The 17,255-nt window shown below is 44.8% G+C and overlaps 1 protein-coding gene across 2 annotated transcripts; it reads left to right on the top strand.

Moving 5' to 3' along the window:
• Positions 1–1,390: 1,390 nt before the first annotated feature.
• Positions 1,391–10,487, top strand: DYNLL2 (dynein light chain LC8-type 2). 2 transcript variants are annotated; one of them, XM_007481827.3, is made up of 3 exons: positions 1,391–1,749; positions 5,597–5,735; positions 8,451–10,487. In XM_007481827.3, the coding sequence occupies exons 2-3, from the start codon at positions 5,604–5,606 to the stop codon at positions 8,586–8,588; spliced, it is 270 nt and encodes an 89-aa protein (XP_007481889.1). In that variant the 5' UTR covers positions 1,391–1,749; positions 5,597–5,603; the 3' UTR covers positions 8,589–10,487. The 2 variants fall into 2 exon arrangements, with proteins under 2 accessions (XP_007481889.1, XP_001363123.4); XM_001363086.4 differs by lacking the exon at positions 1,391–1,749 and adding an exon at positions 2,122–2,384.
• Positions 10,488–17,255: the final 6,768 nt, after the last annotated feature.

The following is a 17,255-nucleotide window of genomic DNA, read 5'->3' as shown; positions in this document are numbered from 1 at the left end:
TCTTCACTTGTTTTTATCCATTTTTTTGGGTGCCAGTGGGCATGCCATGTGGAGGTACCCCACAGAAATCTCCAAACAAAAACCCATGTTTCTGTAATGAATATGTCAACAAGTATTTATTAAGCCCTTACTATGTGCCAGGCATTGTATTAAGTGCTTGAATACAAAGAAAGGCAAAAAATAGACCTTGTCTTCAAGGAGCTTACAATCTAAGGAGGAAGGCAAGGCATGCAAACATCATTGTATATGTGGATTGGGAAACATCAAGTCAAATCGATTCCTTATGCTCAAGGGTTGAATCTCATTCTCCCACAGTTTAGAAATTAGTTGGCAGATGGGTTATGGGCATGATCTCATGCTTGGAAAGAAACCTCCCCTACCCATCACACTAGGGGGCATACCCACTGGACGAAACAGACCTAAGAAAAGAAATAGATATTTCTAGCTCTTTTCTTTGAGCATCCTGGGTACACACTCTATCTTTGCCACTACAGTTGCTTCAGCTTTAGGCAGCCATACTATTCAGCCTTGTCATCCCTCTCCCACTCAACCTCCTCAGCTAACTTTCCAGCCAAAAGCATTTTCTTACTGACTGGTGTGTTTGATTCACTGGCCCAAAACAGCTTACTTTGTTTCTGGAGAGAGACATCACTGCTGAAATAAAATGGACTGGGATGAAGAGCTTTTGGGATCCCTGAAACCAAATTTACGTGGTACTTTTGCACATGGACGTCCACCTCCCAGCTCTGCCCAGACAAATAAATGCTGTGAGCAGAAATGTTTCTCCAGGGTGATCAGCAGACATTGTGCATCTTAGAAGAACCACGGGTTACCAAAGCTTTCTATCACTGACTTAGGCTCAGAGGCTGGAGTGGGGAGCCAGAATGAGTCTTTCATTAACGTGGAGGAGAAAAGGAGACTCGACTGTTTATCCCCCTCCTATCCCCCCTCTATGGAGCTGTGCGCTTCCCTCCTTTTCCACAGGTGTGGTGTCTCCTTGTTTTGTTTTGTTTTCTCCTGCAGTAGGGTTCTCCAACCCATTTCTCTCTAGAGCTGGGCTAGGATTTAGTTTTTAACAGGTTCAGCATCGCCATCCATCCTCTCCCTGAGTTTTCTGCGTTTATTCTTTCTAGATGGTCAGACTGTACCTTCTCTCCACCTTCCCCCTCTATAAGGTGTTCCTCCCTCCCCACCCCCAGCCCCTCCTTAAACCAGCCCTCCCCTTCCCATTCCCTCCTTCTGCCCAGGGGCATTGTGGGAGGAAACAAGATGTGGGGCGAGAGCGGCGCGGGGAGAAGCCCGCAGTGCGGGGCCGGGCTGGCGCAGCCAATTGGGAGGGCTGGCGACGGCGCGCGAGGAGGGGCGGGGGGGCAGGGGCGGGGCTCTATTTGAGAGGGGGGGCCGCGCGCCAGCCGGGGCTTAGCAGCAGAGCAGAGAAGAGCTGAGGGAAGCAGTGCTCGCGTGGGAGCTACCTACCCACCGGAGAGAAAAAGGGAGCGAGAGCGGGCGCGGGAGAGAGAGAAGAAAGAAGCAAGCTAGGAAGTAAGGACTGCGCGCCCGGGGCCGGGGCCGGGGAGCACTGGAGCTGAGCGACCTGCGGCGGCTGCAGCTGCAGGAGCAGCAAAGGGGACACCGCCCCCGTCCCCCTCCCCCTGCCCCCGCCCCCTCCCCCGCTTCATCTCCCTTGCCAACCACCTTTGATTTTTGCTCCCTCGAGGGGGCTGCGTGCGTGGACTTGTCACTGTGAAGGTGAGTCGCTGGGGTAGGAGATGTGCATAGGAAGGGGGAGGGTGTGCTTGGCTGGGTGCGTGCTTGGGGGAGGGGGCTCCCGAGAGAGACATGGGGGAGGGGGCTCCCGAGAGAGATATGGGGGAGGGAACCGATCCAAAGCGGCGACCTGGTGTGGGGACTTGAAGCTGGCTGCTAGGGGCGCCTGGTGGAGGTGGGAGGGGGCGGGAGGGGAGGGGAAGGACAGTGGTGGCCTCAGGCTAAGGGACCGGGCCCTGGGTACCTCAGCCCTTAGTCTCGTCTGCGCTCCTCCTCCCCCACCTCTTGGGACTGTAGATGGTTCCTTGGGCCAGTTTGGAGGCTGCCTAGCTGCTTTGCCCTCTGCGGTTCCTACTGCTGCTTCCCACAATGCCTCCTAGCCCCACCTTTATCATCCTGCAAAGGAGGGGGGGGGGTGCGAGGGGATGGAAAGAGGTTGGGGCTAGAAGGAGGAATCTGAGGCCTTTGCTTGCAGCTCCCAAGGCCTGGAGCAAGTTTGGACTCCAGTCCCATATCGCTCTTCTCCCCCTGGGGGGTAGCATCAGCTCGGTGCAGTTTGCCACTCCGTGTTCCTCCTTAGTCTTGGACTGCACGAAGGCTGCCCCAACCTCTACCAGGTGGGGGAGGGGAAAATTACGACCTCCTAGAGTTTAGACTTCCCTTTAGCCTTAGATTGCTCCAGGGGCTGCCTGGTGCGGGTGCGGGTAGGAGAGTAGGATTCCTGTATCCTCGGGTCTGGGCCTCATTTAGGTCTCCCTTTAGTTTTGGATTGCCCCTAGGCAGCCCTAGCCTTTGCCCGGTGGAGGTGGAGGGTGGGTTGAGATTCCGACTTCCCTGACCCTCCTACTTGTAGGCAGCTCTAGTCTCTGCCTGGGGGTAGGGGGAAAGCTGATCACTCTGGGCTTGGATCTTCCCCTTTAGACTTGTCCCGAGAGGGCCCCAGACTGCAGAGGTGTTTCCCCACCCACCCCAATAGGATTCTCATTCTCTGATGTTTGGGGGCCCAAGGAAGGAGGGAGGAGGAGGGGGATGGGGTGGAGAGGGCACCGGGCGTGACGCGGCTCCCGATGCTGCCCCCCTCCGGGGTGTCCTTCCTGCAGAGAGGACGCCCAGTCACTCCCGGCGCAGCTCCAGGCCGGTGGGGGTGGGGTGAGGGAGGCTCAGTGGACAAGGCCCTGCAGACCTGGCAGGGTTTGTATGAGGGGGAAGGAGGAGGGAGGCAGGCCGACTGGCTGACTGACTGGAAAAAAAAGGATTTTGCTTTTACTTCTGAGCCGCACTTGCCCTTCAGCGATCCCCTTTTGGAGATCAAACACCTGAAGAAGAAGGGGGGAGTAGGAAAAAGGGATGACATCCCCAGCCAGCACAGTGCTGGGCTGTGGACAGACTTCCTAGAGTTTAGGAAGGGAGAAGTAGAATGTTCTTGAGGGAACTGGGAAGCTCTGACTCTCTTCAAATTCCATCTCTAATGGACCTGATGCAAAATGGAGGGTGAGGGTTAGGGGGACCTGGGTCTGCATCCCTTAGCCCTCTTCTGTTGTTTAAAAAGTATCTAATGACTCAACTCTTCCTAGTTCCCTTTCAGTTCTCTGTATGGAGGGCAGGGTCTTTATTCCACCGAAGGGGGGTAAGCCTTGAGGGCTTTTCTCTCCTTTGGCCTTGCTTGCTGGCCTCTGGGATGTATGAGTGTGTAGAGGGGCATGGGGAGGGGGAATAATTGTAGCATTGTAGTCACAAGACTGACATTATGTAACTTGGCTGACTCTTTTCTGGAGAGTAGGCTGGGTTTTAATTACTGTAACAAAGTTGTTCCTTTGGACTTTGGGGGATGAGGCAGTGGAGCAGGTGAAATTGCTAGATAAAGGAGCTAAATTTGTACTTGTGTTTCCTGGGGCCACCCCCAACCTTTTCCTTTCACCCTCCTCTTGGCTTTATAAACAGTCTCTCCTTATAGTAACTCTGAATAAATAAATTTTTGATGAGCAGCAGAGACTACTAGGCAATACCAATGAGATTTAAATCCAAAAGATCCCTTTTGTTCCCAAGAGCTTTCCTTATCTGCCTCTCGTATATTTCCATTGAATCAGGAATGATAAGGATAAAACTTTCTTTAAAATAGTAATGATTAGACTGTATTTTATGGATTTAGCTGATCTGGGAAGTGGGAAGATTCAAATGAGATCAAGTGAGGCCCAGTGATTTGCCCAAGGTCATGATGGGGAATGGGATAAAGGAGGGAGGTCTGGCAGGGTTCTTATGGGAACAAGGAAAGAATGTTACAACTAACTTCAGAATTGAAGCCTTGTCTCCTGGCTCTTTCATACAAGAAGGCTGCGCCTCCTAGGCACTACTAACTTAGGGGTGAAAGATTGCTCTTTTAATTCCTATAGCTTGAGTCACCTCACTTGCAGGCAGAAGCATCCTACTTCAGATGCTTTAGTATCTTTCACTGCAGTCGAAGTTGTAGCAATTTTATTCTTTTTTACAAACACCAAGTGAGGGATTGTTTGCCATAGGCAAATCCTGGAATACCTTGAATCAAGCTCTGGTTTCCTAAACCTTAGCAAGGGGGATTAAAGACTAGAGTTCTCTAAGACCCTGCCCCAGAGGCTACTAAACTTTCTGTCTTCTGATTTTTGAGGAGCCTTTTGTAGTTCTCACAGTCTAGATCTTGCCTACATGCCTGAATGAGGATAAGATGAGAAGCCACTCCTGCTCAGCAGGTTGGATATAAGCCACAGAGATGGGAATCTTCATGGCTTCTGATATTTCTGGGGGGATGGAAAGTGGGGGAAATGGGGAGTTGGGCTTCACCTGAACATCCTCCTGTACTGTTTTGACATAGACAAATAAGCCTGAGTGCCCTCTGGTGGCTTCTCTTTTATTTCTAAGTAAGGGCTAAACTCTGGATCTGTGGCTTCTCTAGAATATTTCCAGAGGTTGTTGTTTTTGACAGTGATGGGAAGCAAAGAGCATTAAAGTTTTTCCTATTTATGTGTCACTTGTAAAGGTACTATCTCCATTAAAGGTATCATAGATCATCTGAAATACTGACACTCATAGCACTTTGCTCTTATCTACCCCTGTGATTTCTCCCTTTAAATTCTTATTGCTACAACATATTTTAGTATCCCAGTGAGGTGAGGAGGAGGATTGTTATGATAGATCCCTTAGGTGGATGTAGAAACTGAGACTCAGAGACACTGACTTGTCAAGTTATATGGAAAATCAGTGGTGGAGTTGACACTAAGGCACTGAACCATGGGACACGCTTTTTCTGCAGGGGAGGAAGGTTAGAGGACAGTCAAAGTAGAATTCAAAGTACAATGAGGTCCGAGTGGGAGGCTGGCACAGTCCTGAGTCTTGAGTTCTCCAAGCCTCTTACTCTCTAAAATAGGAATTATGATTTAAGAGTTGGAAAAGGACCTTAGAATCTGGTCCAACTCATTCATTTTGCAGATGAAGAGACTGAGTCTCATAGGTGAAGCAGGTCAGTTGGACATTGTCACTTACATGGTGACAGTCAGGTCTAGAACCCATTTCTAGTTCTCAGTTCTTTGATCTCCCACACTCAGATACCTCTTGCTAGCCAAAGTCAGAGGAGTTTCTGTTACTCATTACCTCCATTTGTTTCATATTTGCTGATGACCAGTCTTTAAAGTCAATTTTATTTCTTATTCCTTTCTTCCTGGGCTTTGGCCAGTGTCTCTAATCAGCTACCTAACTTTGGGAGAACTTTATAGCTCTTCATCAATGCAGGGCCACCTGCCCCCAGTGTCCAGCTTGGAGTGAGTCGCCAGACTGACCGCCATATGTGTTTGTGCTCTAGTGTCGCCATGTCTGACCGGAAGGCAGTGATCAAGAACGCAGACATGTCTGAGGACATGCAGCAGGATGCAGTTGACTGTGCAACGCAGGCTATGGAGAAGTACAACATAGAGAAAGACATTGCTGCCTATATCAAGAAGGTATGGCTTGGGAAAAGGGGCCAGCTAGGGAATGGGAAGGCTGACCCAGCCACTTGGGGAGAAGAGACCTAGACCTAGACAACTCAGCAACATTAAATCCTAAATATATCTTGGCTGGTTTGAATAGGATTTGAGAGGAAATGGGGAGTGACGCTGAATCTGATTTCACTGATGTGATTCACTGGAAATGCATGTTAGTAACTACTCCAAACCTTGGTCCATGGTCATAAAGCCAGTATGAGTCCAAGGCAGAACTTGAAGACCTGTTTTCTTCCCACACTTCCCCTGCATGAGAATTTACACTACAGATAAAAACAGGAGGGATTTTCCCCTTCCCAAAATAAGGTAGTAGGTAGTAAGTGACAAAGATCTTCTCATATTCAGTTGCCTCTTGCTCTCCAGAGTCAAAGGAAGTGATATTAATCATTACTGCCCTTTTAATTTAGTATTTGGAATCCTAAATCATAAAGTTGCTTTAAAATGTCTTCATTAGTGTTTGTTTTGCAGATCATTAAGTGCTTTTCTGAGAAGCAGTAAATATTGGGGCCCTGTGGCCAATTACTGAACAGTCTAAAGCGAAAACATGACCTCTAAAATGATGACAGGAACCAGTTGGGGGGAAATGCTTTGTGACGGTTCTGATCAGAATATTGTGTCTCACTTGGGAAATGGCCCTTTGCCATCTGGGAATGAGTGACCTCTTAGAATTGGAGTCTTTCAGAACTAGGACGGACATTAGAGACCAATTCTAGATACACAGGGTTGGGTGTGGGGAGACTTGGGTTCTGATCTCATGGCTCTGCCAGTGACTTGCAGTGTGACTTTGGGCATGGTGTTTGACCCCTAAGGCTCAGTTTCTTCCTCTTGTAAAATGAGAAGGTTGAACCAGATGATCCCTAATGTTCCTTCCAGCTTGGATATGGTAATCATCTATTCCAGCCTCTGAATTTCATGGGTGAGGAGCCTGAGACTCAGAGAAGAGACGCCATCTCCTTCCAGACTGCTTCGGCTTGTTGGTGGCAGATTTGGGACCAGAGTCCAGGTCTCTTGGGGTCCTTAATCTAATATTCTTTATATGACAACAGGGATAATGCCTCATATTTACATTGCTGTTTACAAACCTCTTAACAAATGTTATCTTATTTGATCCTTAAAGCAACCCTGTCAAATAGATGTTATTATGACCCCCATTTTACAGAAACTGGGGAAACTGAGGCTGAGATAAAGCTGACTTGCTTCGGGTCACACCACTAGTCAGTTGTTTGAGCCTGGCTTGGAACTCTGATCTTCCTTATTCCACATGGAACATTATCCAAAGCACCACTTTCTTACCTACTTCTGTTATACCAGTGCCTTTTTTTTTTAAAACATCTTTAACTTCTGTCTTATAATTGATACTAAGTATTGATTCCAAAGCAGAAGAGAGGTAAGGGTTATTTATTAGGCAGTTGAGGTTCAGTGACTTGCCCAGGGTCACACAGTTAGGAAGTATCTGAGGCCAGATTTGAATCCATGACTTCTGATATCCAGATCCTAGCTGCCTCTACTGCCTCTTATATGTAGTTGTTTGAACTATAGGCTGTGGGGAGGATTTATCCACCTTAGCTGGGTCACAAGAAACCTTACCTACTTACACTTACCTCTTTCTCAAGGTGTCCTAAAACTGCTTCTGTAGGACAGTTAAAGAATTAAAACACCTGCTAGGTATGGAGAGATAGAAGATTGTCCACCTTGGTGAGATTTAGCCCCTGGAAAGGACAAATTCGAATTTTATCATCATATTTCAGCTCTTGTCTCCCATTCTGGACCTGAAAGAGGATAAATTCAAAGGAATGAATATACTTAATATGTGCAAGATGTTGTATTAGGCATCAGGGTTATAAAGACGAAAATAAAACCATGACTACCCTCAAAGAGTTTACATTTTCTTAGAATGTAGTATTTATATTCTATTGAATTTAAGTTGATTTTTTTTTTTACTTCTATCTTAGTAATAACTCTTAAGATGGAAGGGCAAGGGCTAGGCAAATGGGGTTAAGTGACTCACCTTTGGTCACATAGCTAGAAAGTGTCTGAGGCCATATTTGAACCCAAGGTCTCCCGACTACTTTTGGTGCTCTATCCATTGAGCCACCTCATTGCCCACCCCCCCCCCCCCCCAATTTAAGCTGATTTATAGGGGTTGACTAACTAGACAATCTCTAGAGAGCCACGTTTCCAGGTATTTGGGGAATACCTTCTTCCCTTTCCATCTCTCAGAATTTCAGGGACCCTATTTGCCACTTGAGGCCATGATGACTTAGTCCTTTGGAAGGCAATAAAGCCTTAAGTCTTCCCCATCAAACTTTAGAGACAGTTTGGCCTCCCAGACTTCCCAAATGCAGATTAACTGAAGGGACCAGAGTTGTTTTGGGGCATGGTGGGGAGAGAAAGAGAAAGATGACCAGTGCTTTCAGTGGCCAAGGCCAGAGTGGCTGGAATAATTAGCCTGTGGTGTGATTCATTATTAATGGATGTGGGGAGGAAGAACCTAGTTAGCCTTAGAACCTGAGCTCCTACAGCTTGGAGAGCTGAAGTCATCATGGGGGTGGCGCCGAGCAGAGTCAGGTAAGCTCACCCTCCCTGGGGGCCCAGTTGCTGCTGAGAGATTTCCCTGATCTCACCCCTCTCCCCAGACCCTCCCTAACCATCACCCCAACTCTTATTTCCTCTTAGGAATTCGACAAGAAATATAATCCCACGTGGCATTGTATCGTGGGCCGAAATTTTGGCAGCTACGTCACACACGAGACAAAGCACTTCATCTATTTTTACTTGGGTCAAGTTGCAATCCTTCTCTTCAAGTCCGGCTAGGTGGCGCAGTGGTGGCGGTGGCCGCGGTGGTGGAGGCGGGCAGCGATGGTGGCAGGCGGAGCTGGGACTGTTATGCACTGAAGGCTGGCACCAGGATTTCCTCTCCAATGGCTGTGCTACTGCATGGATTGTATACTCGACTTCATGTGTATATGTTGCAGTAAAAAAAAAAACAAAAACAAAAAACCTACTTCTGTTTAGTTGCCTGGGGAAGAAGGCTGCTTTCTGTTTAATTAAAAAAAAAATACACTCCCCCCTTTGGTTGTATTGCACTAGGAAATATCTCTCAAAACAAATTCTCCCATCCCCCTCAAATTTTAAAAAGGAGAAGCAAACCCCCCCCTTCCCCCCAGGATTTTGGAGTGCTCAACTTAATCCTTCCCAGTGGTGGCTGCCTTCTTTGAAAGGCTTGAGGAAAGCTAGGGGATGGGGGATGATGTGTTAGGGTTGGGATGGGGGGGAAGGGATCAAGGAAGGGGGAGATTTGTTCCCCTCTAATGTGAATCCAAGTGTTCTTGGATTGTGAGTTGGGTAGGGGAGAGGGCAAGGGGGTGAGATCCTCTAGAGGCCCTGGAAGCTCTATGTTGTGGGGTGGGGGGGTGGGGCAGAGACTTGTCTTGCTGTCTTCATTAGTGCTTAAGGGAGTGTCTTAAGAGGTGTGTATGTGTGTGTGTGTCTTTGTGGATTTGGTGCATTAGGCTATTTTTTTTTTCCTGCTGGTGCTCAGATTGGGAGGATGCTAGGGGCAAGATTATTCCATTTTTCTCTCATTCCATATCCCCCACCTGGCCAAGTCCCAACTCATTAATTCTTTTTCCACTTCCTTGGAAGAGTCCCCTTAGAATAGCCTCTTTGTTGACTGATGGGTCAGGGAATTTCCAGTGACTTGGATTGGGTCTGAACCTTCCTCCTTTCTGTATTTGAGAAGGAGTCTTTGAGAGACAGAATGTGTGTGTCTGTGTGTGTCTGTTTGTAGAGGGGCATGATTGTGGGGTAGCTCTTCAATGACCTACCCAGGAGATAACTACTGGATTCCAGCAGAGACTTGACAGAAGGATGCCCAGGAACAACTAGTACAACTAGAGAAGTCTTAACCTGTTATCCTTGGAACCAGTTCTCAGTTGTAGACTAGGGAGGGTGTGACTTGGTAAAATATGGAACCCCTGGCAGGGTGCATGACTGTGTTTCAGGGCTGGGGGAGCAGGGCTTGTGGCTTTTGTGGATGTTTTAAGTGATTTGGGGGGGGATTCCTATGGGAACTACTCTTGCAGCATAGATGAAGGGGAAAAAATCCTGAAGGAAGCAAGGGAACCACTGACAGGAAGGGACTAGGAGAATGTGGAGGCTTAAAGAGGACAAAATTGGTCCTCTTTGTGGAATTGAAGCAGGAGTGGGAAAGCTAATGCCTTGAACTGCTGATTTCCTGCGTCTTGTCCAAAATACCGTTGGGGGTTGGGTAGAGGTTGGGGAATTAAGGGATGAATAAAGCTCATTTTTTCAAGTTTTAAATCCTGGCAGAATGGGCTACCCTTCCCCCAAGTCTTCTGTGCTTTCCACCTTTCTTTACAATGCTAGAGGAAACCTGCATTGGGGGGTGGGGGTGGGGGGCTGGGCAGTGATAGGCTGTTCCTTGTATTATAAACTGGGCAATGAAGGATGTGCTGTCTGTGATAAATTGCTTGAATATTAGATTTTTTTTTTTAAATGTTTGAGTTTGTGTTGTCTCCCCCTCCCCCTCTCCCTTGACTTGTAAGGCCAATTGAAAGTGTCTGGTTTGTGTTCATCTCTTTTTTTGTCTTTATTCTCTTTGGAGCAGGGGTGGCTGCCCCCCTTCCTCATCCCCCTTGCTCTGCCTCCATTCCTCTCTTGGACATTAAAAGTTGATTGATGCACTTCAAACTTGTTTGTGTTCTTTGGGGGATGGAGTGGGGAAGGGAGTTTGGTGGATACAAGTTGGAAAGATTTCTTCCCCCTACTTGGTGCAAGGACCAGTCGGGATACTTGGTCCCAGCAGCAGACTGGGAGGCGGCAGGGTGGGCTCTGGGGCCAGTAGATTCTTCCCTAAGTTTGAACATTTAGGTTAGAGATTTCATATTAGGGAGAAGTGAGTTAGAACACATCCTGTGCCTCCCTTGCTGTGGGGGTTTCAAAGGGCCTTGTGGGTGAGTGGGGACGTTGGGGTGGGGGTGGCCCTTGTTGCTCCAGACAGAACTATCCCAGGAACTGTTCTCGGGGGAAGTTGGAAACTCCTGCTCCTGCTCGCCTTTGGTTTGATTCTACCATGTCTAAGGGAGATGGAGGTAAGGAAGAAGGAAAGAGCTGAAACTTGCTCTCAGCCACCCCTAGGATTAAAGATGCTTTTCTTTAATCCAACCTGGGGTGGTTCTACTCATCCTTGTCATCCTCCTACATGTTTTCTTTAAGAGTTTGGTTCTCTTAGTATCTAACACCCTGCATTGCATTTAAGGTGCAGAACTACCTCACCTGTCCATGAAGGGAATGGAAACTGCTTTGGAAGTGACTTCCATGACTCTTAGGGCTCAAAAACAAGGGAGGTGGGGGTGGTATGGATAAGCGCAAGGCACTTTGGGGCCAAGCCAGCCCCTATCTCCTGCATAAAATGACCCTTATTCCTCTCCACTGATCTCTTTCCCCCCAGCCCCACCTGAATGCTCTGCTTGTGCACAGGAGCTGTTTATTACAATCCATTGTAATGATCCAATTAGATCCAATTGATTGGCTCCAGTTCTTCTCAAGCCTCTCTTCTGCCTAAGGATCATCATTGCATCCTAATGCCTCTTGTCCAGCTTGGCTCAGACCATTCAAAAGAGACAAAATTGGAAAGGAGGAAATAGGCTTTCTGCTCTCATGTCTTTTCCTCAAAAAAAAAAAGGCAAAAGGAAGTGTCAGGAGTGTTTCATACTCTAAAAATCTGTTTCCAAATTGTCCCTTCTGCCTGATTCCATCTGTGCTTGGCTTTGGTTGTGGCTAATATATATTACATATGATATTTATGATGTGTGTATATCTTATGTATATTTATGCATATATGCACATATATTTATAAATCTACAGACACTAGTAACATTTGTGTGTGTATGTGTAGTTTCAGATTAAAACTTTGGGCAGTTTGAGAGTTCTTACTGAATATTGTGGGTATCCACTCTATAAAACCAAGGTTTGAAGGGAGGCAGGACAAATGGAATTCCTGTAAAAAGTCCCTCTATACTACTTGGTGGAGAAGAAAGTTGGGGGGGGACCTCTGGAAATAGAGACTGAAGAATGACAGGTTAACTTTTTCTGGAAGAAGTAGCCTCAGCCTGGGACAAAGGGGACAAAGGGGAGGCACAACCTATGCTGTCACTTGCACTTATATGCTCGTTCTCCTTGGGCGTTTTTCTACCCTGGAGTTTCTGCATGGTCTTTATCCTTGTCTTTAACTAGGGCCCAGGAGGTAGGGAGTTATCCAGAAGGGCTGCTCTCCAGAGATGGCTGTCTGTTGGGAGGGGGAACTATTGAATTTTCTGGCTTTATGACTTCTTTGAAAAAAACTCTTACCTTCTGTCTTAGTCAACACTAAATATTGGTCACAAGGCAGAAGAGCAGCAAAGGCTAGGCAATTAGGGTTAAGTGACTTGCCCAGGGTCATAAATCCAGGAAGAATCTGAGGCCAGGTTCTCTTAACTCCAGTCCTGGCACTCTATCCACTGTGCTAGCTAGCTTCCTGGCTTCATGACTCTTCTCTTTTGGAACTGAAGGGTGAGTGGGAAGTCAAATACTGATTTTGCCTGGGCAGACTCCATAATTCTGGTAGTTTTTTTTTCTTTGTTCCTCCTTTTGCCCTCCAAGTTGGAGTTAATTAACTAAATTGTTCATTTCCATTTCCCAAGGAAGAAAGTGTGGTAGACTGTAGCTTGACTGAAGCAATGCAATAAATGCTGATCATGGTGGCCTTTGCTCTTCAGTGCTGGGAGAGGAGAAGTTATGCCATTCCCTCACCCCACATTTGCTACTGGATTCTATAGCTTAACACTAGACCTGTGAGGCCCATCTCTTACATTTGTTAGCCTCTGGGGAAAGTAATTCAAACTCCATCTTTGACACTTATCCTGGTGACTGTGGGTAAGTCACTTAACTTCTCTGGATCTGTTTCCATATCTGTAAAATGAGGGGATTGGCTTAGAAGGCTTTTGAGGTCTCTTTCAGCTCTAATTGATCTTATGACCCCTCTCCTTGAGCATCTTAACCCAATGTCTAATAACCATCATTAGGACAGGTTCAGATATAGAGCTCAATGGTATCTAAGAATTTAGCTACCCACATTGCTGTCAAATAGGGAAAACAAGGACCTAAGATGTTAAGTGACTTGTCTGAGGGAATAAATGGCAGAATTTAGGATGGAAACCCAGATCCTCTGACTCCTTTTTATTCCTTAGGCTAGAAGAAAGTCTCTCTTACTACAGTTAAAGGCCAAAGTAATGTCTCTTTCCACTTGACTATTTCTTCCCTCAAGACTTTTCTGTCCTCTTGCCTGGGGATGGATGGATATATAAGCCCCTTTCTCACTTTCTGACCCCAAACTTCAGATTCCTTGGGCCCCAGTTGCAAAACAACAGTACCTGAGATTGGTATAGAGCTTTTAACATTTAATTCCATTAGCTAATTCTCTCTCTCTCTCTCTCTCTCTCTCTCTCTCTCTCTCAAATCCTTAACTTCTATCTTAAAATTGATACTAACTATGGGTTTTAAGACAGAAGAGTGGTAAGGGTTAGGCAATTGGGTCAAGTGACTTACTTAGGGCCACACAGCTAGGAAGTGTCTGAGGCCAGATTTGAGCCCAGGATCTCCTTCTCCAGGCTGGCTCTCTATCCACTGAAGTACCTAGCCACACCTAATTCTATTATCTCTTTGGAAGTTCTTGGAACTTTAAAGTAAGCTTTCCTTGTTTTATAAATGAGGGAAATGATCAACCAGTCATGTAATGACAGCATCACATAGTTTCTGTCGTTTAGTGGCAGAGGCAATTAATTAATAAATATTTATTAAGCACCTACTATGTGACAGGTATTGTGTTAAGGACTGGGGGTACAAAAGGTAAAAATCCAAGCCATCTTTGATTTCAGGGGTCTCACAATCTAATGGGAGAGCTAACATATAAAAAAAATTCTGTACAATTGATTTATAGATAAGATAAACAGGAAATAAGAGAGGGAAGGCACCCAAATTAAGAAGGGTTGGGAGGTGTTTTTGTAGGGAATTTGTCAAATGCTTTTCCTGCATCTATTAAAAGAATCATGTTTAAAAGAAAAAAAAAAAAGAAAAGAAGGGTTGGGCGGGACCGCTAAGCGGCTCAGTAGATTGAGGGCTAAGCCCAGAGATGGGAAGTCTTGGGTTCTAATCTAGTCTCAGAAATGTCCTAACTATGTGAATCTGGGCAAATCAATTGATCCCCATTGCAAAGCCCTTACCACTCTTTTAATCTTGGAACCAATACCCAATATTGATTCTAAGACAGAAGGTAAGTATTAAAAAAACAAACAAACAACAAAAAACAAATAAAAAAGAAGGGTTGGGAAAGGCTTCCTGTAGAAGATGAGATTTTTGCTAGGACTTAAAGGAAGAAACAGCTAGGTAGTGGTACATAAAAACCAAAATAATAGGTATATAAGATTATATGATTTTAAATATAAAATCATATATAAATCTAATAAAATTAAATTATTTAAAATATAAAATATAAAATAGGTGAATAAATAAATGTAAATGTATAAGTAGGTAGATAGAGTGCTAGCTCTGGAGTCAGGATGACTTGGATTCAAATGCAGGCTCAGATGCTTGTAACCCTGGGCAAATCACTTAACTGTTTGCCTCAGTTTCCTCCTCTGTAAAATGTTCTAGAGAAGGAAATTGCAAACCACTCCAGTATCTTGGCCAAGAAAACCCCAAATGGAATAATAAGGAATAGAAATGACTAGTTGACAGCACAACAAAGAGAACCATTAAAATGTATCTCGTTAGCCATAATGCCAAGAGAGGTTCCTTGTACAGGACAGGTTCCTTTGGAAACCTGCCCAGAACAGATAGGTTTTTTTTTTTTTTGTTTTTAAACCCTTACCTTCTGTTTTAGTATCTATTCTAAGACAGAGGAAGGACAAGGGCTGGACAATTGGGGTTAAGGTGTCTGAGTTCAAATTTGAACCCAGGTCCTCCCAACTCAGACCTAGCACTCTCTTTACCATGCTACCTAGCTGCCCCTCAGCACATAATTTTAGACAGGATTATTTAAAATGCTACAGCCAGGCCTACAGATGGGAGGTCCTGGGTCCAAATTTGGTCTAGACACTTTCTAGATGTGTTACAATGGGCAAGTCACTTAACCCTGATTGCCAGTCCTTGCCACTCTTCTGTCTTAGAATTAATACTAGGAAAGAAGGTAAAGGTTTTAAAAAACAATTCAACAAATGATATCATTGGGTTATATATTTGTGTGAGAATAATATGGTGATTAAAACATTTCTTATTTTATATGAGAGCTGAACTCAGAGTAGGAAGACCCTGGGTTCATGTCCTGTTTCTGATATATATTGGCTGTGTGACCTTGGACAAATGATTTAACATCTCAGTGCCTGGGATAATTCTGTGGCTGAATTGCATTGGTGGAAGGGCATTCCTTATCTAGTTGTTCCCCATACCAAAGAAACCACAGGCTCCATCCCTATTCCTATATAGTGCTTTAAAATTTGTAAAGTGCTTTACATATATGATCTCACTTGAGTTTCACAACTGCCCGGTGCGCTAGATATTACTACTGTGGCTATTGTTATTCCCACTTTACAGATAAAGAAGCTGAGGCTCTTCCTCCTCCTCTTCCTCCTTCATATTTGAAATACAGTTTTGATGGGATTTAAAAAAGGAATGGGAATACCAGTAACAAGCAAGATTTATCACTGAATATTGTTAGGGGACTGCAGCAGTTTTATATTTGAAACTCAAAAAAGAATGTAATGGCAGTCCAGAAAAGGTAAATATAGACCCCCAAATATGGCCTTTCCTTTGTGGGTCAATTAGACTTTGGGGAGTGGAAGAAAGTAGGGAGAAGACTCCTTATCATTAGGCAGATAAGAGTGGTTGAATTTGTTTTTTTGTACCCTCTTCTCCCCAAATGTGGCTAAAAATCATTCAATTCCCTAAGAGCCTCCATTTCTCCCCTCTAATCTACCTTTTACAAAGCTGCCAAAATAAGGAATCTGCTTAATATTCTTTGGTGGCCCCCTAAGGACTATGGGATAGAATGCAAGCTCCTCAGACTGGCATTTAAGGGCCTCAACAATCTGGCTCCAACATACTTTATAGGATCATAGATTTAAAACTGAAAAGGGACCATAGAGGTTAACAAATCTAACACCTTCATTTTTTCCTCAACTTTTTTTTTCACTTGTAAACATTATTTTTATTTGGTCAATTTCAAGCATTATTCATTGGATACAAAAATCATTTTCTTTTCCTCCCTTCCCTCCCACCACCCCTCCCATAGACGACAATTCCACTAGGTATCACATATGTCCTTGATACGAACCCATTTCCATGTTGTTGGTATGTTCACTAGGATATTCATTTAGAGTCTATATCCCCAATCATATCCCCTCGACCCCCTGTAGTCAAGCAGTTGCCTTTCCTCGGTGTTTTTACTCCCACAGTCTGTCCGCTGCTTGTGGATAGTGTTTTTCTCCTAGATCCCTGCAGATTGTTCAGGGACATTGCATTGCCACTAATGGAGAAGTCCATTACCTTCGATTGTACCACAGTGTATCAGTCTCTGAACATCGCCTCCAGCATTGATTACTTTCCTTTGCTGTCATGTTAGCCCATCTGCTAGGTGTGAGGTGATACCTCAGAGTTGTTTTGATTTGAATCTCTCTGATTATAAGAGATGTAGAGCACTTTTTCATGTGCTTATTAATAGTTTTGATTTCTTTGTCTGAAAATTGCCTGTTCATGTTCCTTGCCCATTTATCAATTGGAGAATGGCTTGATTTTTTGTACAATTGATTTAGCTCTTTGTAAATTTGAGTAATTAAACCTTTGTCAGAGGTTTTTGTTATGAAGATTGTTTCCCAGTTTGTAATTTCCCTTCTGATTTTGGTTACATTGGTTTTGCTTGTACAAAACCTTTTTAATTTGATGTAGTCAAAATTATTTATTTTACATTTTGTGATGCTTTCTAAGTCTTGCTTGGTTTTAAAATCTTTCCCTTCCCAAAGATCTGACATGTATACTCTTCTGTGTTCACCTAATTTACTTATCGTTTCCTTCTTTACGTTCAAATCGTTCACCCATTCTGAGTTTATCTCGGTGTAGGGTGTGAGATGTTGATCCAAACCTAATCTCTCCCATACTGTCTTCCAATTTTCCCAGCAGTTTTTTATCAAATAGTGAATTTTTGTCCCAAAAGCTGAGTTCTTTGGGTTTTTCATACACTGTCTTGCTGAGGTCACTTACCCCAAGTCTATTCCACTGATCCTCCTTTCTGTCTCTTAGCCAGTACCAAATTGTTTTGATGACAACTGCTTTATAATATAGTTTGAGATCTGGGACTACAAGGCCACCTTCCTTTGTATTTTTTTTCATTATTTCATTATATCCTTGATCTTTTGTTCTTCCAAATGA

This window comes from Monodelphis domestica, chromosome 2 (genome assembly GCF_027887165.1).
Source record: "Monodelphis domestica isolate mMonDom1 chromosome 2, mMonDom1.pri, whole genome shotgun sequence".
Taxonomy (NCBI): domain Eukaryota; kingdom Metazoa; phylum Chordata; class Mammalia; order Didelphimorphia; family Didelphidae; genus Monodelphis; species Monodelphis domestica.
Note: the sequence above shows the minus strand (reverse complement) of the source record. Positions and strands in the feature narration are given on the sequence as shown.